This window comes from Oculina patagonica, chromosome 4, assembly GCF_052425735.1.
Source record: "Oculina patagonica isolate OP01 chromosome 4, crgOcupat, whole genome shotgun sequence".
Taxonomy (NCBI): domain Eukaryota; kingdom Metazoa; phylum Cnidaria; class Anthozoa; order Scleractinia; family Oculinidae; genus Oculina; species Oculina patagonica.
Genome location: NC_135761.1, coordinates 3,609,376 through 3,627,201, shown reverse-complemented (window position 1 = coordinate 3,627,201; position 17,826 = coordinate 3,609,376). Strand labels below are relative to the sequence as shown.

At 37.3% G+C, this 17,826-nt stretch overlaps 4 protein-coding genes across 4 annotated transcripts in view; 2 read left to right on the top strand and 2 right to left on the bottom strand.

Moving 5' to 3' along the window:
* LOC144651190 (5-oxoprolinase-like) overlaps positions 1-17,826 on the bottom strand; it is a 197,323-nt gene that overhangs the window by 109,682 nt on the left and 69,815 nt on the right. The window lies entirely within an intron of this gene.
* On the top strand, positions 259-2,127 carry LOC144649164 (tumor protein p53-inducible nuclear protein 2-like). The gene is made up of 3 exons (XM_078508621.1): positions 259-542; positions 699-887; positions 1,162-2,127. The coding sequence occupies exons 2-3, from the start codon at positions 758-760 to the stop codon at positions 1,638-1,640; spliced, it is 609 nt and encodes a 202-aa protein (XP_078364747.1). The 5' UTR covers positions 259-542; positions 699-757; the 3' UTR covers positions 1,641-2,127.
* On the bottom strand, positions 3,574-7,538 carry LOC144652107 (uncharacterized protein F13E9.13, mitochondrial-like). Its single transcript, XM_078512138.1, has 4 exons — positions 7,439-7,538; positions 6,600-6,682; positions 5,100-5,434; positions 3,574-4,388 (listed from the first exon to the last, which is right to left on the bottom strand). The coding sequence occupies exons 1-4, from the start codon at positions 7,527-7,529 to the stop codon at positions 4,070-4,072; spliced, it is 828 nt and encodes a 275-aa protein (XP_078368264.1). The 5' UTR covers positions 7,530-7,538; the 3' UTR covers positions 3,574-4,069.
* LOC144649162 (5-oxoprolinase-like) overlaps positions 7,839-17,826 on the top strand; it is a 30,019-nt gene continuing 20,031 nt past the window's right edge. Inside the window, exons 1-11 of the mRNA XM_078508619.1 lie at positions 7,839-8,000; positions 10,385-10,576; positions 10,906-11,037; positions 11,748-11,798; positions 12,731-12,786; positions 13,543-13,658; positions 14,551-14,630; positions 14,836-14,885; positions 15,009-15,054; positions 15,451-15,517; positions 16,689-16,777. Coding sequence (XP_078364745.1) covers positions 7,839-8,000; positions 10,385-10,576; positions 10,906-11,037; positions 11,748-11,798; positions 12,731-12,786; positions 13,543-13,658; positions 14,551-14,630; positions 14,836-14,885; positions 15,009-15,054; positions 15,451-15,517; positions 16,689-16,777 — 1,041 coding nt within the window. The remainder of the gene's footprint in view (positions 8,001-10,384; positions 10,577-10,905; positions 11,038-11,747; positions 11,799-12,730; positions 12,787-13,542; positions 13,659-14,550; positions 14,631-14,835; positions 14,886-15,008; positions 15,055-15,450; positions 15,518-16,688; positions 16,778-17,826) is intronic.

Genomic DNA, 17,826 nt, shown 5'->3' with positions numbered 1-17,826 from the left:
CATCGCACGTTCTTCCCATTTTTCGTGCTTTCGCTCTTCCCAAGAAGTTTCAACCACAATCAAATTTTATATTCACTTTTTTCTCCCACCCCTCCCTACGTCGAAAAGTTGCGCCAACATTGCGAGATGCACGGCTGCACGCCCAGGTCACGTGCCGGTTGCGTCGTCTCCCATATATGGCAAATTTAAGTGAATTTGATTGGTAACGTCACCAACCCTGACAGAATGTCAACAAAAACATTGAGTTTTCCCAAAAGATATTTTTTTTTTCTGACAAGCTTTTGCATTTCTGCTGACGGCGTCTGTTCTGCTGTATATGTAACTTTCAAAGCTGCTAAGCTTATTTTCGTAACGGAACTCTTTTGAATCACTCCTTTGGCGAAACAAGCGTATAAACTTTCGAACAGTCTAGCAAATATTCGAGGGAAAAACCTAAGCCTTTGTCGTATTAGAAATTTGCATTGCCAACGCCGAAAATCTTTTGCGAACCATAACGAATTTTGGCGGACTCTTCGACACTTAACTTCAACTGAGTGGAAACGGTAAGCTTGTTGTTATTTTTCACTGCTAAAACATCCAAGTTGTTATTGCTGAAGCGTTTCTTTTGAGCAATCCGTGCGTCAGCTGTGTTTTCCTTGTTCGTAATAGAAAACGGTTTTGACGTCGTAGCAACGCTTTCTGCTTTTTTCTTCACACAGTGAACTTGGTATTGCTGTTACAAGTTGCTACAATCGCTGATTAAAGGGATTTTCTCAAAATGTGGACGACGATTTCGAGCTACATCTGGGGCGAAACAGACGAGCAAATTGTCCCGGGCTGTGCGGTTGACGACACCCAAAGCGATGACGACTGGATTTTGGTGGATGTACACGAAAGTAAATTTCTCGGTAAGTGTTCTTTGTTTTGCCGGAATTTTTACTTATTAGAATGCAGGTATGTTCTTGAAAACGAAAGTGAGCGAATTTTAAATTTATTTTCGACGATAAATCTTATGAAATAGGACAACTCTAGCATATTTTTTCTTGGCAGGTAATTGTTTTAGGCGCGTTCAGTTTCGTCACGACAATATGCAAACTGGGTTGCGCCACCCTTACATCATATTTCATCGTTTACGTTAAAAATTCTCGCTAACTTCGAATCGCTTTTCGTTTTCTTTTACAGCTGGAAAAGAAAGGGAAGTACCGAAGTTGAAGGCTCAAGTGCAATTGGAAGAAAGCTGGTATGTTACGCCACCACCTTGCTTCGAAGCGAGCGGGCTTTTCCCCGAAGGTTTGGAAGCGAGCCCGATGGAAGATTTGCTCATCGAACATCCCAGCATGTCTGTATACGGGCCGGGTGTGAGGCGAGATTCACCATCAGTTTCATCTGCATCCAGGAGTTCTAGCACGCCAAGGAACGAGGGAGAGCAGATAGAAAGGAGAGAGCCTCGCCGAACAGTTCAGTTCCAAGAACAGCTCGATTTGATTGAAAAGAGAAGGCAAACGGAGCCGCCGCTACAAAGCAGCATCCGTTCAAACAGAAAGAACTTGAAAAAGCAAAATATGGTTCACTTTCAAAACAATTCTAGGAGCAAGCGAAATAAAAAGCGTAATAGGATGCTTGGAAAACATGTTGGACTGCACGGGAAAAGAGGCTGTTGACCTTCGGTACAAAATTATACATTCGAGGGTGACGCCAAGGGATTATTGTAGGGGTCTAAGTCCAATGTAAATATTTAAAACTGTCTTATTTATATTCTTGCGGAGGGTCTGGCTTGCTTTCCTATGGAGTTTCCTTCTTTTTACCTAGTACAACGTACTCCTCATTATAAGGAGAAATTTTAAATAACTTGATCCTTGAAACGAAAAACAGGGTTCAAAATTGTCAAATAGCTTGCGGAGATAGCTCTTCCAGCTATATAATTTATGTATTTTATTACAGTATTACGCATTGCATAAGATTGTTTAGAGTCTATTGTTGTCATTATTTTATTTTTCCTATCCCAGAAAAGGACAAAAAAAGTACAAAATAATTTTTAAAATATGAAATAAAGAAATGAAATTTCACCACAACTCGGATCAAATCAGATCCGAATTGAACAGAGCATTGAGTGTAACTGAGATTTGAATAAAGGAAATTTTAACAGCCTCATTGTTTTTGCATCGCTTTTAAAAGAATACATAATAGTTCAATCAGTATGCAAGGTGACTTAGAAAATAATCACTTGCGAATTTTCATTTGAGTTTTCTTTGATTGCAAGCACTAGGAAATAGTACAATTCTCAAAACGTTTGGTACACTGGTTTCAAAATATACATTTTTGGTAGCTAAGTTTTGCAAATAAGCAGTTGGCATGACAAATTTGGCTTGTAATAAAAACATCTTTAAAATAATTATGATAATTTGGATGAGTGGTCAGGCTGTGAGTGGAAGAAAATTTATGCAAAACCAAACAAATCAATACATTTTAAAATCTAAAAAATTGTGGAACCACTTTGCAACATTTTGCATGAACATTACAAGAAATCAGTTCACTTTCCACTAGCAGAAGTCCGCACTAAATTAAGGATTGCATGTTTCAATTTTCCATAAAGATCACAAGGCAACAAATATAGCTTTACTTTCTACTAAAGCATAGCAGCTGTACCAGATGAAATTTTTAAAAAATCACTCCACCTCAATTTATTGTATGCAAATTAATTTTTACTCAATTTCAATGAAGATTTGCAAAAACTAGATTTTTGATTTTAATAAAATACTCTGTACTGATTTTTTCTTGTTTAATCATTAGGGTATTACTAAGCTGACACCAGAATAATAATTAAGACTATGATAAATATAATCGCACACATAAACCTGGCAGAAGTGAATCATTTATTGTAGATGATCAAGATTTTCTGATTTCAGGTTAAATTTTATTCAAGGAATTTTGCAATATATCAAAATATTAAGAGCAGAGCTAAAAGAATTCAACTATTTTCTTTTTACAAATTCATTCGTCAATTAATTTAAATTTACTAACTGCTGTAGTGATAGGTATGAATAAGACATACACAAAATAAAAAAACCTGCTCATAGCCACATGCACTACACCCACAAAGAAAAACAAAGCAACCATAGTATTTAAATATTATAAACAACTTAAAAGTGGTTTTATACCCAAACCACACTAGGATTATACAGTACCGCTACATTGAACCTGTTATTTCAAACCACCAGGGAAAATAAAAAATAGCTCGAAATAGCCCGTTGTTAAAGTAAAAATTATCAAAGGAAACAGGTTTTTGTTCCAAATAACAGGGAAATCAAAATAACAGAGTTCGAATTATTGAGCTTCATCTGTAATTTATGCTTAAATTTTTTTTTCCGTATTAATATATTTACACAATTAAAAGTCATGGTGACAGTAAAACCGTGTGAGGTTACCCAAACTACTGCAATCAGTGAGGACTCACACTGAGTAAAAGAGATCTGGCTGCCATTAACAATTCATTATTACCAAATAGGGGGGGGGGGGGGGAGGGGAAAAAAAAAAAAAAAAAAAGGGGAGGGGGAGAGGGGGGGGGGGGGGGGCAAACCGGAATCTACGTTGAACAAACCTATTTTAATATATTATGACAAATATGAACACAAATCAGTTTGTAGTGACTTAATTGCATTTTTTTTCTACTTCTGTCTTATTTACATTTAAGTACATGTAACACTCTCCTGGGATCTAGGTACAATAAGTTATCAAATCGCTAAATTCTCAATTGCCTGGACTGACTTAGCACTTAAATTTATATATCACCTAACTATAAAATTAAATTATTGTGAAGACATTATGAAGCTCCAGGCCTCTTGATTACCAGAAGAGAGCAGGGGCAAATATGAAGCTTGATCATGTGCAACATTTACTGGACAATAATACATTATTCTCACTTGGGGCAAGGAATGTGGGCTCATGAAACAGCTGGTACTCGAGCCTAGAATTGCAAAGGTATTGGAACGCGAGCCTACAATTGCAACATGGCTTAAAATCAAGCCTAGCATTGTAGACAGACTAATATTCAGCTTCTAATAACTTGGCTCTACATTCTCTAAAACTTTAACTATCTTCTCATTCTTTCAATTTTAGCCATGAAGCTGTGAACTCTGTCAAAACTCACTGGGTTTGTCCAGCGCCCTTCCTCCTTAAAGTGCGACCCAACGATCATAGCGCTAGCACCAAGATACTGTCCCATGTTACTATCATCCACCCCAGAGCCAATCAAGACAGGAATGTTCACTGATTCTTTAACAAACTGCATTTCTTTTAAGCTTGTGGCTTCCCCTGTTGCTTTTCCTGTAAGAACCACTCCATCGGCAAGAAAGAATTCTGCTGCTTGAGCCACTTCCAGAATATTTACATCGGAAGTTATAAAGTGGGAGCTATGAAATGAAAATAATATAAATAAAAAATTTTTAGCTACAAGGAAGAGATAGCCTGAAAATGGGGTTCTTTAAATAACAAATAAAAGATTTCAAATTATACAGTGCTACATTGAGTAACATTACACTACTTGTCCTGCTCAATATACCATAAAATCCTGGTTATAAGCCCCCTAGTTATAGGCCCATCTACCTGGAAACAAAAAAAATACATCTGGTTATAAGCCCCCCTCCCCCACAACCACCAGATATAAATCCCCCTCTGCTGGATGACCGTACTGAACAGGGCTAAATGTTGCAGACAGCTTTATTATGACTTTTTAACTAAACATATTTTGATTAACACTACTGTGGCTCCTTTTAAATTTTTTTATTTGGCTTATAAGCCCCCCCCCCCCCCCATATAAGCCCCTCCATTAAATAATTAAAGCCCACCCAAAACCCTTATGAAGTCGTATAAACCCAGGGCTTACAACCACGATTTTACAGTACTCGAAACTTTCCTTTGTGCAACTAGCACTGAATTTTAACACACACTAAGCATTTCTCATTTTGCACCATCAAATACATTATTATAAATATTTAATTTAGACAAGAAATAGAAAACTTAGAGCTGTACTTTAGCAACTAGAGGTGACAATGCAACTAAAATTCAGGTAGCTATAAGTGACTTTAATCTATATTATCTCTAGATATAATCAATATATACACCTGTGCTTTTTCTTGATATCCGTAAAAACTAAAATGTCATCTGCGTCAATCTGCTTTCTATATCTGAGTAATTCACCAGCATCAGAATTCATTGTTCCTTCGTCAGCAATGTGTGAGAATACAAATCCTTCTGCGCGGATAAATTGAAGATCTGCTGCTTTTGCCACTGCAAGAGCTTCCTTGTTTGCGCCCGCCAATATTTGAATACCACATGGCAAGTTGCTGGCTTCTTTTTTGACTTCATTGCATACTACACTCATTGATGCAACGATTTCTGGTCCAACTCGTCGATTTAGATATGGAATATCATGCATGTTCTCTACCAAGATAGCATCCTGATAAAAATAACATAATGACACACTGTTTTAACTCCTTCAGATCCAGGATCAAATAACAAAAAAAAAAAAAAAAAAAAAAAAAAAAAAAAAAAAAAAAAAAAAAAAACCACCAAAAAAAAACAAAAAAAAATTAATTAAAAAGGTGAACTCTAAATATCAATTCTCCTCACTGATTATTATACAGTTCTTTTTGTGTTGGTTGGGAGAATTTGGTGGTGATCGCTCTTGGGAATTATATAAGCACAGGCCACAAAACATATTGAATCCCGGTCAATGATCAATAGAAATGTTCTGGTTGTTTCAGTCTCTTCAACACTTACTTTGTAGGTGAGTGGTGGGATTTCGGCATTACTTACAGGATATAAAAATTTAATGCAAATATTTGGGAAACTTGCTTAATTCTCATGTACCTGGCATGTAATACCTTATTACATGAAATTTTTGATTTTGAGGAGCACATATTTCGCGACACTTAAATTTCGCGATTTTGCGAAAACTTTGTATTTTGAATCACTTTAATTTCGCGTTTTTGAGTGAGACACAATTTACATTTTCTTGGCAATATATTTTGACATGCCTTTGAATAATATAAAACGACTTCATCGAAGGAACAATAACGTTAAAATTAATAAAAACGCAGGGGGGACTTAATCTCGGCAATAGCAACCACAGACCAGTTCTCACAATGTCTACAAGTGAGTCAATTGAAGACAACATCCTTTTACATTGATTACTGACATATGCGAGTCACTTAATATTCGTGTCATGTTATGTTCGCGATACTTGTTGTTCGCGTCACTTTAATTTTGCGATTTTTTTAGAATCGCGAAATTCGCGAAATTAAAGTGTCGCGAAAATTTCATGTAATAAGGTAACAGGCACAAGAATTTTAATCTGAAGAGTGGTCATTTGAAAGAAAGGAAAATAATTATGTTGTAGTTCAAATTTGACTCTGGTACGTTGATATTTTTTGAACTTGAGTTGTTTTCAATAATGACTTTGAAAGGCTTATGTTCCATCCACATTGACAACCAGCTTGTATGGCCAGGCTGTTGCATTTTATGATTGGATATACTCATGATGTACATCTTAGCTGTGAATAAGTGATGAGCCTAATGATTCTGTCTAGTCTTTAACAAGATAAATAAGTCAAGATCCTTACCACTCCAGCATTTTTATAATGAGTTGCATCAGTGAGAGCCATGTTTATTATTTCAGTCATAGACAGGTGATTTCTTGGTGTTCCTAAAGAAGAGGAGAAAGACTGGTAACGGTGATTTTTACTCACTTTACACTAATCATGAATTCTTAGACAGACAAAAGAAGAAGTCAAACAATTTGCCACGGGGGTGGGGGTGGGAAGGGGGTGTGCAACTCCATCAACTGTCTTTTTGGTTCCAACCCACTATTATTATAATAATTATGGTAACAAGATCCTGGCCTTCAGAGCACTGATCGATTTTAAACTAAGACAACAATAATGCTGGTTTGTTGAAAAATATGTTTTACTAAAATTGAAAAAAATTATAGCTACCAGCTACATGCAGGTTGACATTTGACTTCCTTTGTGGCCAGAAATTCCAGCAATTTTCACAGAAACTATGTGTTTTGCATAAATATTTGTTTGCCCATGCATTTTAAGTGTGATGTACTACACTGAGAAAAAGCTACTTGAAACTTATTAATTAACAATTAGCAAAATTAAAAAAAAAACATTAAAGTTAAAATATATAAGATATTAAGAGTACACCAAATCAAAATTTTATACTTATAAAGTACAGAGCTACATATAGTCATGTCGTAGTTATTTTAAACAATTTTGAAGCATCTGTATTTCGGTAACATCATGGTGGGTGTTAATGATCAGCTAACAAAAAGCTTCTATGGCTGACATGACACTTCAGTGAAAGACAAACCGTAGACGCGTAAAAGAAACCTCAGTTTTTTAAACAAACATCTTCAAGCAAATCAAGGAAGGATGTTTAGTAACTACTGCATTACCTGGAAGTGCTTGTACATGAATCATTCCAATCACCACGGCCGATTTGCGACCAAAAATACGAGAAAACTTCGACAGCGCATTTGCAGCCATCTTTCTTCCTCTTGACCCCCTTTCCTTCTGGAAACCGGAAGTTCATCTTCCACCAGACTTCCGGCCTGTTATTGGAAACTTAGTGGGCAACAAACATGAACAAAGAAAACAAACAAACAAAAAAACGGAAAAAGAAAACTATGCGAAGGGGAAAAATTTTCTATTATTTCCAAGAAAAATAATACAAAACTCGTCGAACAAACAAATCGAACAGTCAATCGAACAACCAACTTTGATTGTGTGCAGCGGCATTTACGTTGCAAGGTGTCTCTTCATGTACGCTTACAGTAATTTTCCTGTTAGAGAAGTATGGCGGGCGGTAAATTCAGATTTGCGATCGATCGAGGCGGGACTTTCACAGATGTTTATTCTGAATGTCCAAACGGAGAAGTTAAAGTGATGAAGCTACTGTCTGTAGATCCTGCATATCCTGATGCTCCAAGGGAAGGAATAAGAAGAGTATTACAAGAGGTACTTGTATAGATCTCATGGGACTGTGTTTGAATGAATGAATGAAATACTTTATTCAGGTGTTTATTAAAGTGTCTGAAGTATTTAGCTTAAAAAACTAATTGTGGACACTATTTACATTATTATATATCTAAGCTATTTAAAGTTAAAATATTTACACTTAAATTCTAAGAAGAAGAAAAACTGAAGAATCGTACTACATACATTAATAAATAAATAAATAAATAAATTACAATAGAATATAAAATTTTATCATAAAAGTAGGTGAAAGATAAAAATTGCAGTTAAGAGTTAAAAATTAAAAATTTAAAAATGTATATCGGCTAGCTGCATATGTCACATTGACACTCAGTTTGTATAAGACGGGTGAGGTCTTTTTTTAAAATACTGTTTTTAAAACTCGTGACATTATGTTTTTCTCTATCACTGTGGTCTAGTTTGCTCCATAGATAAGGCCCGAAATATCGTAAAGAATGTTTTCCATAATGTACTGTGCGAAAACGTGGAATATTAAAATCAGCGTTCCTCAGGTTATATCGTTTCGGGGCTGTATTAAATATTTCTGTTATATAAGTGGGCACAAGTCCGTGTTTTACTTTATACATTAGAATGGCAATGTTTTGTAGACGTCTTTGGTACAGACTTGGTAGACCTGCTCTTTTCAGTAGCTCACTGTAGGTCTCCGATTGGGATTTAAAGACTGCCCTGAGTGCGCGCTCTTGAACTCTCTCCATTTTCTTCTTATCGGATGATTTGCAAAAGTGCCATACAATATCACAATATGTAAGGTGAGGCAAAATACTAGATTTGTACAGCTGTAACTTTGCAGACCAGGGGCGCTATTAGGTCTCTTGACTTGGTCGCAAAGTAACTATTTTTATGTCTTTTATGGGTCAACTCTTTGATGTTTTATAAAAGTAATGAAAATTTCTTAGCTAAATTGAGATCTAAGAAAAGGTCAATGGAGTTGTAGCGACCGTTTTGTCAAGATAATTTTTTTCAGTCTGTTTTCTTTTCTTCCCAACTCACGCAAGGTTTTTAAAAACCTCTTGATTGTCTGTTTAAAAGAAAAACCGATCAATTAACAGGCTGGAAATGTAGAGGTCGAAACCTAAGAGTAACTCAGTAAAGTGGTGCAAATCGCGTCAAGCTGGTATGCAATCCACGGCAAGAATACCCCCTCCCCCCCGCGCGAGGCTGGGGGTGGAAACTTGGAAACGTTTGGGTGGGGCGCCCCACGGTTTTTACCGAATGGTAATGAGGTATTAAATTGACTTTGACTGCACTCACTCACTTGCCCACTCACTCTATTCTGATACCAATTTTGACAGAAAGGTCCTTTAAAAGCAATCAGCACAAAATTGTCAATCAGAAACAAATTATTCTCCAACCTCATTCCCCAGGTCTCTCTCTTCCAGGGAACAAGGTTGCTTATTTAAATTTTCCTAAAATTATGTGAAAGAGTATCAAAGGTTATTACACTTTATTCTGGTGGTAAAAAAAAATTGCTTTACAAAGCCTGAGAGCACAAGCCGTCAATGACCCATTCACGCAACACCCATGAAAAAAAAAACCACTCCAATAGGAGGGGTCATGAATGGTCCCTCAAAATGTCGCAGTGCTCGCAATGCTCGCAAATGCTCGCAAAATTTTAGTGGCTGCTCGTTTGCTCGTGCTCGCACAATTTTACAAGTGCTCGCATGCTCGATTTTTAGTGAAGGTAGGTTTTTGAAAAGTGCTCGTTGCTCGCAAGGCTATTTTTTGTCAATGCTCGTGCTCGCAAAGAAAAACGCTGTGCTCGCATGCTCGTAAATGCTCGCAAAGACCATTTGATACCCCTAATAGGCAAATGAAGTGAGATTGTGACTTGCTGATAGCAAGTATGAGATACATGCAGCCCCACTTGCCATGTGACATGATTTAATAAACATTTCAGCTCGTTTCGCAGCTGCTTTTGTTTCGTATCACATCATCTGTTTTGGTAAAAAAATTCGCTCTACGAAGCCTTAGAGCACAAGCTATCAATGACCTATTCATGCAGCTCTCATGAAAAAAGAAAACACTCAAAGAGGCAAATGAAGTGAGATTGTGACCTCCTGAGTTTTGCTTGCTATGTGACGTGATTTAGTAAACGTTTCAGCTCACTGGAAAACAAGAGTTCCATGATGCACGTTTTTGTTATGTGCCACGTCATCTAGTGTCATGCCAACCGTTTTTCATCATTTTAAGGTAAGCAGAAACACAAAGTGCTCTGGCGCACCTTTCTCTCAAATTTCTTTGACTGCCCAAAAATAACGCTTGTCTCGGTACGTATATAAATATACCTGCTCACAGAAAAATATGCTTCTCCCAATACGTTATTTCTCACGCTGCTTTCTGCTAAGGTGATGAGAATAAATATGCCATCAGATGAACCAATTGATCCCAAGTACATTGAATGGATCAGGATGGGAACTACAGTGGCTACTAATGCTCTGTTGGAACGGAAAGGAGAAAGAATGGCTCTTGTTATAACTGAAGGATTCCATGATCTGCTGCACATAGGCAACCAGACAAGACCACATTTGTTTGATCTGGTAAGGATATGTCTATTTATGCCCTTCAACTCAATCTCCTGCTCCATGCTGCATACTATTTGGTTCCATAAAATAATTATCCATACTTCCCCATGGAAGGGATTTCTCCAGAAGCCCCCCCCCCCACCCATGCGGAAATTCCAGTTAGGCTTCATACATTTTCTTAAAAGGTTTCCAGGCCTTTGAGAACTCTGCCACCCCCAGGAATAAAAAGTAAAAAAATTGCCTGTACGCGTCTGGCAAAGAAACCTTCCCCAGGTAGACGTTTTGACAAGTGCTTCACACAGAAGAGCCGGAGGCTGACTTACAGTCGAATGTCTGTTTTTCAGAAAGCGACATGTCCAGAAGTTTTGTATGATGAGGTGATTGAAGTTAGGGAGCGACTTGTTCTTGTGCAAGACAGAAGTGAAATTCAACCACCGGATGACAGTTTCCTAGTTACATCAAGCACTGGAGAAAAGGTAAAGAGAAAGAGAAATGAATGAAACACAAATATTAAATAAATATTATTTTATTGATTTGCTAGCTACATACCGGTAATAAGTTTTAAGCAGGACATGTGACTGCATAGCAGTGTTGCAGCTAAAATTTGATCTCAGTTAGTTAGTTAGTTTTTTTCTAACTACCTTATTGTTACTTTTTTCGCGGGACTTAATTTTTGCGATTTTAAAAAAATCATGAAGTTAAATACCCGTGAAAATTGATTTTAAATCATTTCTATTGTATTTTTTATGCTAATTACGTATTTTTGGCCAAATTGCGAAAATTAAGTCTCATTACCCCCTCCCCCCTCCCATCCTTACTAACCCTTCCCTCCTATCTGCTATTTTCCCTCTCCCCTTAGTTATTAACTGTACTACTGATCTATTTTTTTTTTCTCTATACTAACCTGCACTGGATTTGAATTCTCAACCTCTGGATTTGCTGTCCAACCCCCTATCCACTTTGCCACGCAGGAAACGTTGGGTGAACCACTATTTTTTAAAAATATATGACTCCAGCCCATACCCTGACCCTATCCCTATTATTATTTAGAAATAGTAAGAAAAAACTAACTACATAGAGGTAAAATTTAAAATTAACTGAGATAAACAATTTACTGCAACAGCAGTTTTAATATTTTTTTGTAAAACATTTTCTGAAATAAATGTCATTTGTTATTGACCCTAAGCTCATAGTTTGGAAACCACTGGACAAGATCAAGCTTAAAAACGATCTTCAGGTAAAACCATACTCAGTGTGTGTGTACCATATTTGTAAGTAAAATTCATGTTTCAAGGTTGTGATGTACCTGGTATCTCAGTACAATCTCTGGAATTTACTTAAAATGGTTAGACCTTCAAATAGATAAGGTAAATAACTAACTAAATAAATAAATATTGATAAATCAACTCAATTGAGACCTTACTTGATGACTCCCTTAGTGGGGCTTTTTCCCAGGGGGAGGGGGGTACTCCCACAAATTTAGGATAGGGGGTGTCCCGCGAAGGTTCTTTAATCCTGACCCTAATTAAGGATAAAGAAAGCAAAAATTGTTACCCTTTTTAAGGCCCAACACCGAAAAAATGACACCCTATTTAAGGGGAGGAGAAGCGTTCCGTGATGACCCAAATAATGGCTAACCGTGCACGGCAAAACTCAAATCTTTATAAATCGCTTTATTTATACTTGAACGGATAGTCAGTTTTAAGATACCTTTTTTTCATTTAACTGGGTGTTTATTTTAGCTGATAGAATTTAGGTACCCTATCTAAGGATTACACTGGGACCAAAAGACTGAGAACTGAGAACCTCAAAAACCATACCCTGTCCCGCGGCACATACTAGCACCTATATGGCCCACATATGGGAGTACCCCCCCTTTTTACGGCTGATGAACTTGGAACTTCCCTGCTAGCAGAGGCCTCTGTTCCTTTGTTATCCCTGAGATGTTGGAACACTGGATAATTTGCGTCCTTTGTAATTGGCCAGAGTGATTGCTTTGGTTTTGGTTTCACATCAGTCAATTGTAAACTGCTCTATCTTGAATTGATCAGGGCAGATGAATCCCTCTGGTATGGTTGCCATAATGTACTACGGCTGCCTTAAATTGTACAAATCAAAATCTAAAAATTATCATCTGATGTTTATATTTACAATCTTGTTTTATGACAGCAAATCCTGGACAAAGGAATCAAAAGCCTTGCAGTAGCACTTGTGCACTCGTACATGTATGTGTAAATCATTGTCAATGAGTCAATGTGTCTGAAAAATTATCATCATTAATAGCTTGTTAATCTTCTTTATTTTCCAACTTTTTTACCTCAGACTGTAGTTATCCCCTATTACTACTCACAGTTCCTCCACCTAGGGTTTCCTTTATATCTGGATTTTTTTTCTTGAGCAACCTGACAAGAATGCTAGGTGTAACCTGTATCAGTGGTCTAGTATCCCACCAACTGAATTACCAGTAAAATTTCTACTCAGGTCATGCCATGTATACAGTCAACTCTCTCTTAACGGACACCTCTATAAGACGGACATCTCTTTAAGACGGACACCTGGTGTTGGTCCCTTCAAAGCCAATTTTCAGTCATTTTCTTGTAACTAAACCCCCTATAAGATGGACACCTCTCTAAAACGGACAGTTGGAGCCGGTCCCGACAGTGTCCGTTTTACAGAGAGTTGACTGTAAACCAGAGTTAAAATGCCAGCACTGATCTGCACCATCCAGCTTCTCCTTGGAATGAAATTTAACCTTTTTCTGATCAATATCAAGCTGAAAATTTCTGTAAACTGACCCACATTAAAATTGTTTAGTAAGTAACTTTCATCCTTTGTAAAGATAGTTAATCATACTGTAAACCTGACTGAGTTCTACTGGATGTCAAATGTCACTTTTAATTATTTAGTAATATTATTTCTCATCTTCGTCATCATCATCATCATCATCATTTCACATGTATTTTCCGGTTCTTATTCACAAGGTATGATGCTCATGAGAGAGAAATTGGTGAAATAGCTCTTGGAATGGGTTTTGATCAGGTCTCACTGTCATCTGCTGTCATGCCAATGGTTAAAATTGTCCCAAGAGGATACACAGGCAGGTTATAAGTAATACAATTGCTTCATGTTATTTACTGGATTTAGAAACAGCAAGATGTTATGCCACTGCTATAACACCTGGCAATACTTTATCAGACAAATCAGTGAGAGAATATAAAGGAACAACAAATCTGGAGATAAGCAAGCAATGACAGTAATTTTAGCAATTGGGAAAAGAAGCCTGAAAAAAAAATCCAGATGGTATTCAAACCTGTGACCTTCACAATACCGTTGTGATGCTCTAGAGATGCAAACCAGTCCTAATAGCAGCCTCCACTTCACTATTTTCACTATTGTTTTAACTATCACTCTTGTTTGACATGAATATCTCGTGTGTGGTGACTGCATGCATGTTGATATTTTCATGTGCTTTCATCAAGTTTGAACCCAAAAATCATTACAAATTTTCTCTGTTTGGCCCATGTTTCCCCAGAAGTTGAAGAAAACGCATGTGCATGAACTCTTATATCTTCAAACCTTGGCATCTCTGATTCTTTACAGAAGCATGCAATGTAGAGGAGCTGGGAGTCTTATTGGAGAAGGAGGAATAATTTTTGCTAAGTTATTACAGAAGGGGGAATTATTTTTGCTTAGTTATTAGACAAGGGGGAATTATTTTTGCTTAGTTATTAGACATGGGGGAATTGTTTTTGCTTAATACCCGATTCCCTCTATAGCGCGCGCCTGCAGGGAATCACGGTAGTTGTATTCATCAAACCATGCGCGAGACACAGCAACGTGCATTGTTGCTGAGTCTCGCGCAAGGTTTGATGAATACAATTACCGCGATTCCCTGCAGGCGCGCGCTATAGAGGGAATCGGGTATTATTAGAGAAAGGGTATTTTAATGAAATAACTGTAAGTTTTTTCTATTGTAATATTTGTTGTAGCTTGCGCTGATGCTTATCTTACACCCTGCATCAAGAGATATGTAACAGGGTTCATGTCTGGTTTTAAATGTGGAATTGAGGTAAATTTTTACATTTTGTAAAGAACTGTATTAGGATCCAAAGATCAGTTGAACAGCGCAATTCAGAGAGATCGACCTACAAATTGTCCTCCACCAAAACACATGCCAGATCTCAAGTCTTAGATTAGTTTTCTCTCTAGTATCACTGCAGGGTTCCAGAAAAGTTAAAGTTCTCAAATTTCTATTTCTCTTGTTATTCATGTAGGACAAAGTTCTCTTCATGCAGTCAAATGGTGGACTTACTCCTGTGTCAAAGTAAGTATGTGATAATCTCACAACATGCACAAAGTTGACAGCAATTATCTAATGTAGATCCTTAACAGTGGTTTTACTTCCTCTGAAGATCTGACAATAGAATTGCAATTAATCTCTTTAAAGGTTTTCTGGATCTCATGCTATTCTTTCAGGCCCAGCAGGAGGGGTGGTAAGTACCTGTATTTTAAATTGAGAAAGATTGTCAGTAATACATTTTAAATTAATAAAGATCATAAAAACATAACATAACATAAAACTTTATTTATCCTCGAATTTAATATAGCTAAGACAAGCTAGTTTCTCCGAGAAACAAGTAAAATATATATTAAAATATATAATAACAAGGGTGATAGCAAAACCTATGATGGAGATTAATGATGATGATGATGGTGGCGGTAATGATGTTGTTGAGTATCATGCTGAGGATTAAAAGGGTGATGTTCATTATGACAAGGGCAAGGATCATGATGATGTGGAGGGTAGAGAGGAAATCATCAGCATCATCATCATCATCATCATCATCATCATCATCATTAAGTATCTTACCAGTTGTCACTGATTGCAGGTTGGTTATGCAATGACGACCTACCATACAGAGACAGAACAGCCTGTTATTGGATTTGACATGGGTGGTATGTAGAGCTCCCTTATTCAGCTAAAGCTAAAGAATGTATTAATGTTGGTCAATGATTCACCACAAATATTGGCAAACAACCCTAGTCAGTGCATTCCTGGCATTGTGCTAATTACTTTGTTTTTTGGGTTCTTATTTTGTGATATTTGCAAAAGAGTGGTGTAGGTAAGATGTAGCAAAGCATGCGAGTGACGTTAAGCCTCAGACAAGACTCAGACAAACAAACCGGAATTAAAGGAAGCTGCTAAAACATTCTTCTGAAACAAAAACTTCGCCTACATTACCTCTATTTTGCTCAGAACTTGCTAATGTTGTCTGAGTCTTGTGGGTGTCCAAAATGGAATCTTTTTTTAAACCTTACATGCTTTGCTATTGGCTGACCCATCGGTACACACTGGCCACTTTGTTCACTTTAATTTAGAAGGAGGTACTGTGCGCATAAAGTATCTTACCCTATGGACGCCAGGGCCATACCTAGGATTTTTTGTCTGCGGGGGCAAACTCCGCACACCTTTAGTTTTCTTAGTGTGTTTTTGTTGATTTTTTTTTTCTTTAGTTTTCTTAGTTTTTTTTAGCATTCCTGGCAGGGGCAACTGCCCCCCCCCCCCCCCCTGCCCCTGCTATGTACAGCCCTGTAAACAGCAAGTGGACAGTGAACCACATTATTTGGACACTCAGTAAGATGGTGATATTTTTCGTGCCCAGAAGAGTTTAACAATAAGAAAAATTAACAATAAGAGACAAATTATTCACAGACCTACCATCTCAGGAGGACAAAACGAAGCTGTTCCACAGAAAACCTGTTCTTCATGCACTTTCCAACTGGCTGAGAAAAAAAATCCAACCCATCTGGCTGGCCATGTTTTTTTGTAATCGGCAGTTTTCTTGCTTTCTAAAGTATAACCATGTAAAATTTCATAAAAATCTAATGACTGGTTCGTTAGAAATCGTGCGTTTTCTCGGCCAGCTAGGAAGTGCATGAAGAACAGCTTTTCTGTGGAACAGCTCCGTTTTGTCCTCCTGCCATCTCTAACATGCCAACCTCGTAAGATGTTGATGCAAAAACCAGTGACGACTAAAAACTATACATGTAATAATCCATGTGGCAGCCAACCATTATTATAGCCTGATTGTTGTTTTGTCCAATTTTATTTTGTGCATGTATTTAGGAACTTCAACTGATGTGTCTCGTTATGCTGGTCAGTATGAACAAGTGTTTGAGACAACAACAGCTGGAATCACTATACAGGCCCCTCAGGTACATGATTGTTATTATGTTTGGTTGAATATTAGGTGAATATATATAATTGTAATATAGCTGGCATTTCCCCAACAGCATGATGATGATGGTTCTTTTTTAGCGCATTTACAGAGCTCAATGCGCTTCACAATTAGAGTTAAAGGACGAGATCAGACATCAGCATGTAGGGCTGCAATGATACATTGGTGCACCAGTGAATCGCTATTTTTTTTGTCAAGATACGAATATCAGTATGTGAACAAAATATTGCAGTATCGTGAAACAATACAATGTATTTCATCAGCATTCAGAAACGACTGCTTTTAAAACTTTTTACTCAAGTCAAAGCCCTCTGCAATAATGATTTATTAAACTTAGGGACCTGGAAGTTCCATTCTGCTTCACTTCTGATCATACAGTCAACTCTTTCTTAACGGACACCTCTATAAGACGGACACCTCCATAAAACGGACACTTGGTGATGGTCCCTGCCGTTTTTCAGTCATTTTACTGTAACAAAACTCTCTGCAAGACGGACACCTCTCTAAGACGGACAACCGACACTTTGAAACCGCTAACGGATACGAACAAAAAGTTATTTTTTTAGTAAATAATACTTCGAAACTTGGTATCAACATAAAGTCAGCACCTTTAGAATACCAAACTTACCAAAACAATCCGCTATAACGTGTTACTTCTCTGTGTAAGTGTATGGGCACCAAAGAGGTAGTTTCCTACTTACAGTATTATCGTTTGTAATGAACAAACAAGTCGAATTTCTGATATTATTCTTGTTCCACTTTATGAGTTTTGCTAAAGTAAGCGACTCAAAACAGACGTGTGTTCGTTATGCATAGCCGTTTAGCTTTATCTTCTCAAAATTTCTGGTGTTACGTTACCTCGACTCCCTATAAGACGGACACCTCTCTAAGACGGACAGTTGGGGCCGGTCCCGACGGTGTCCGTCTTAGAGAGAGTTGACTGTATATTCGACAGATGTGACAGTTAGTTGTCGACTGACACAGCTTTGTGTGCCCACAAGCAAAAACACACGGTTCATGAGAACT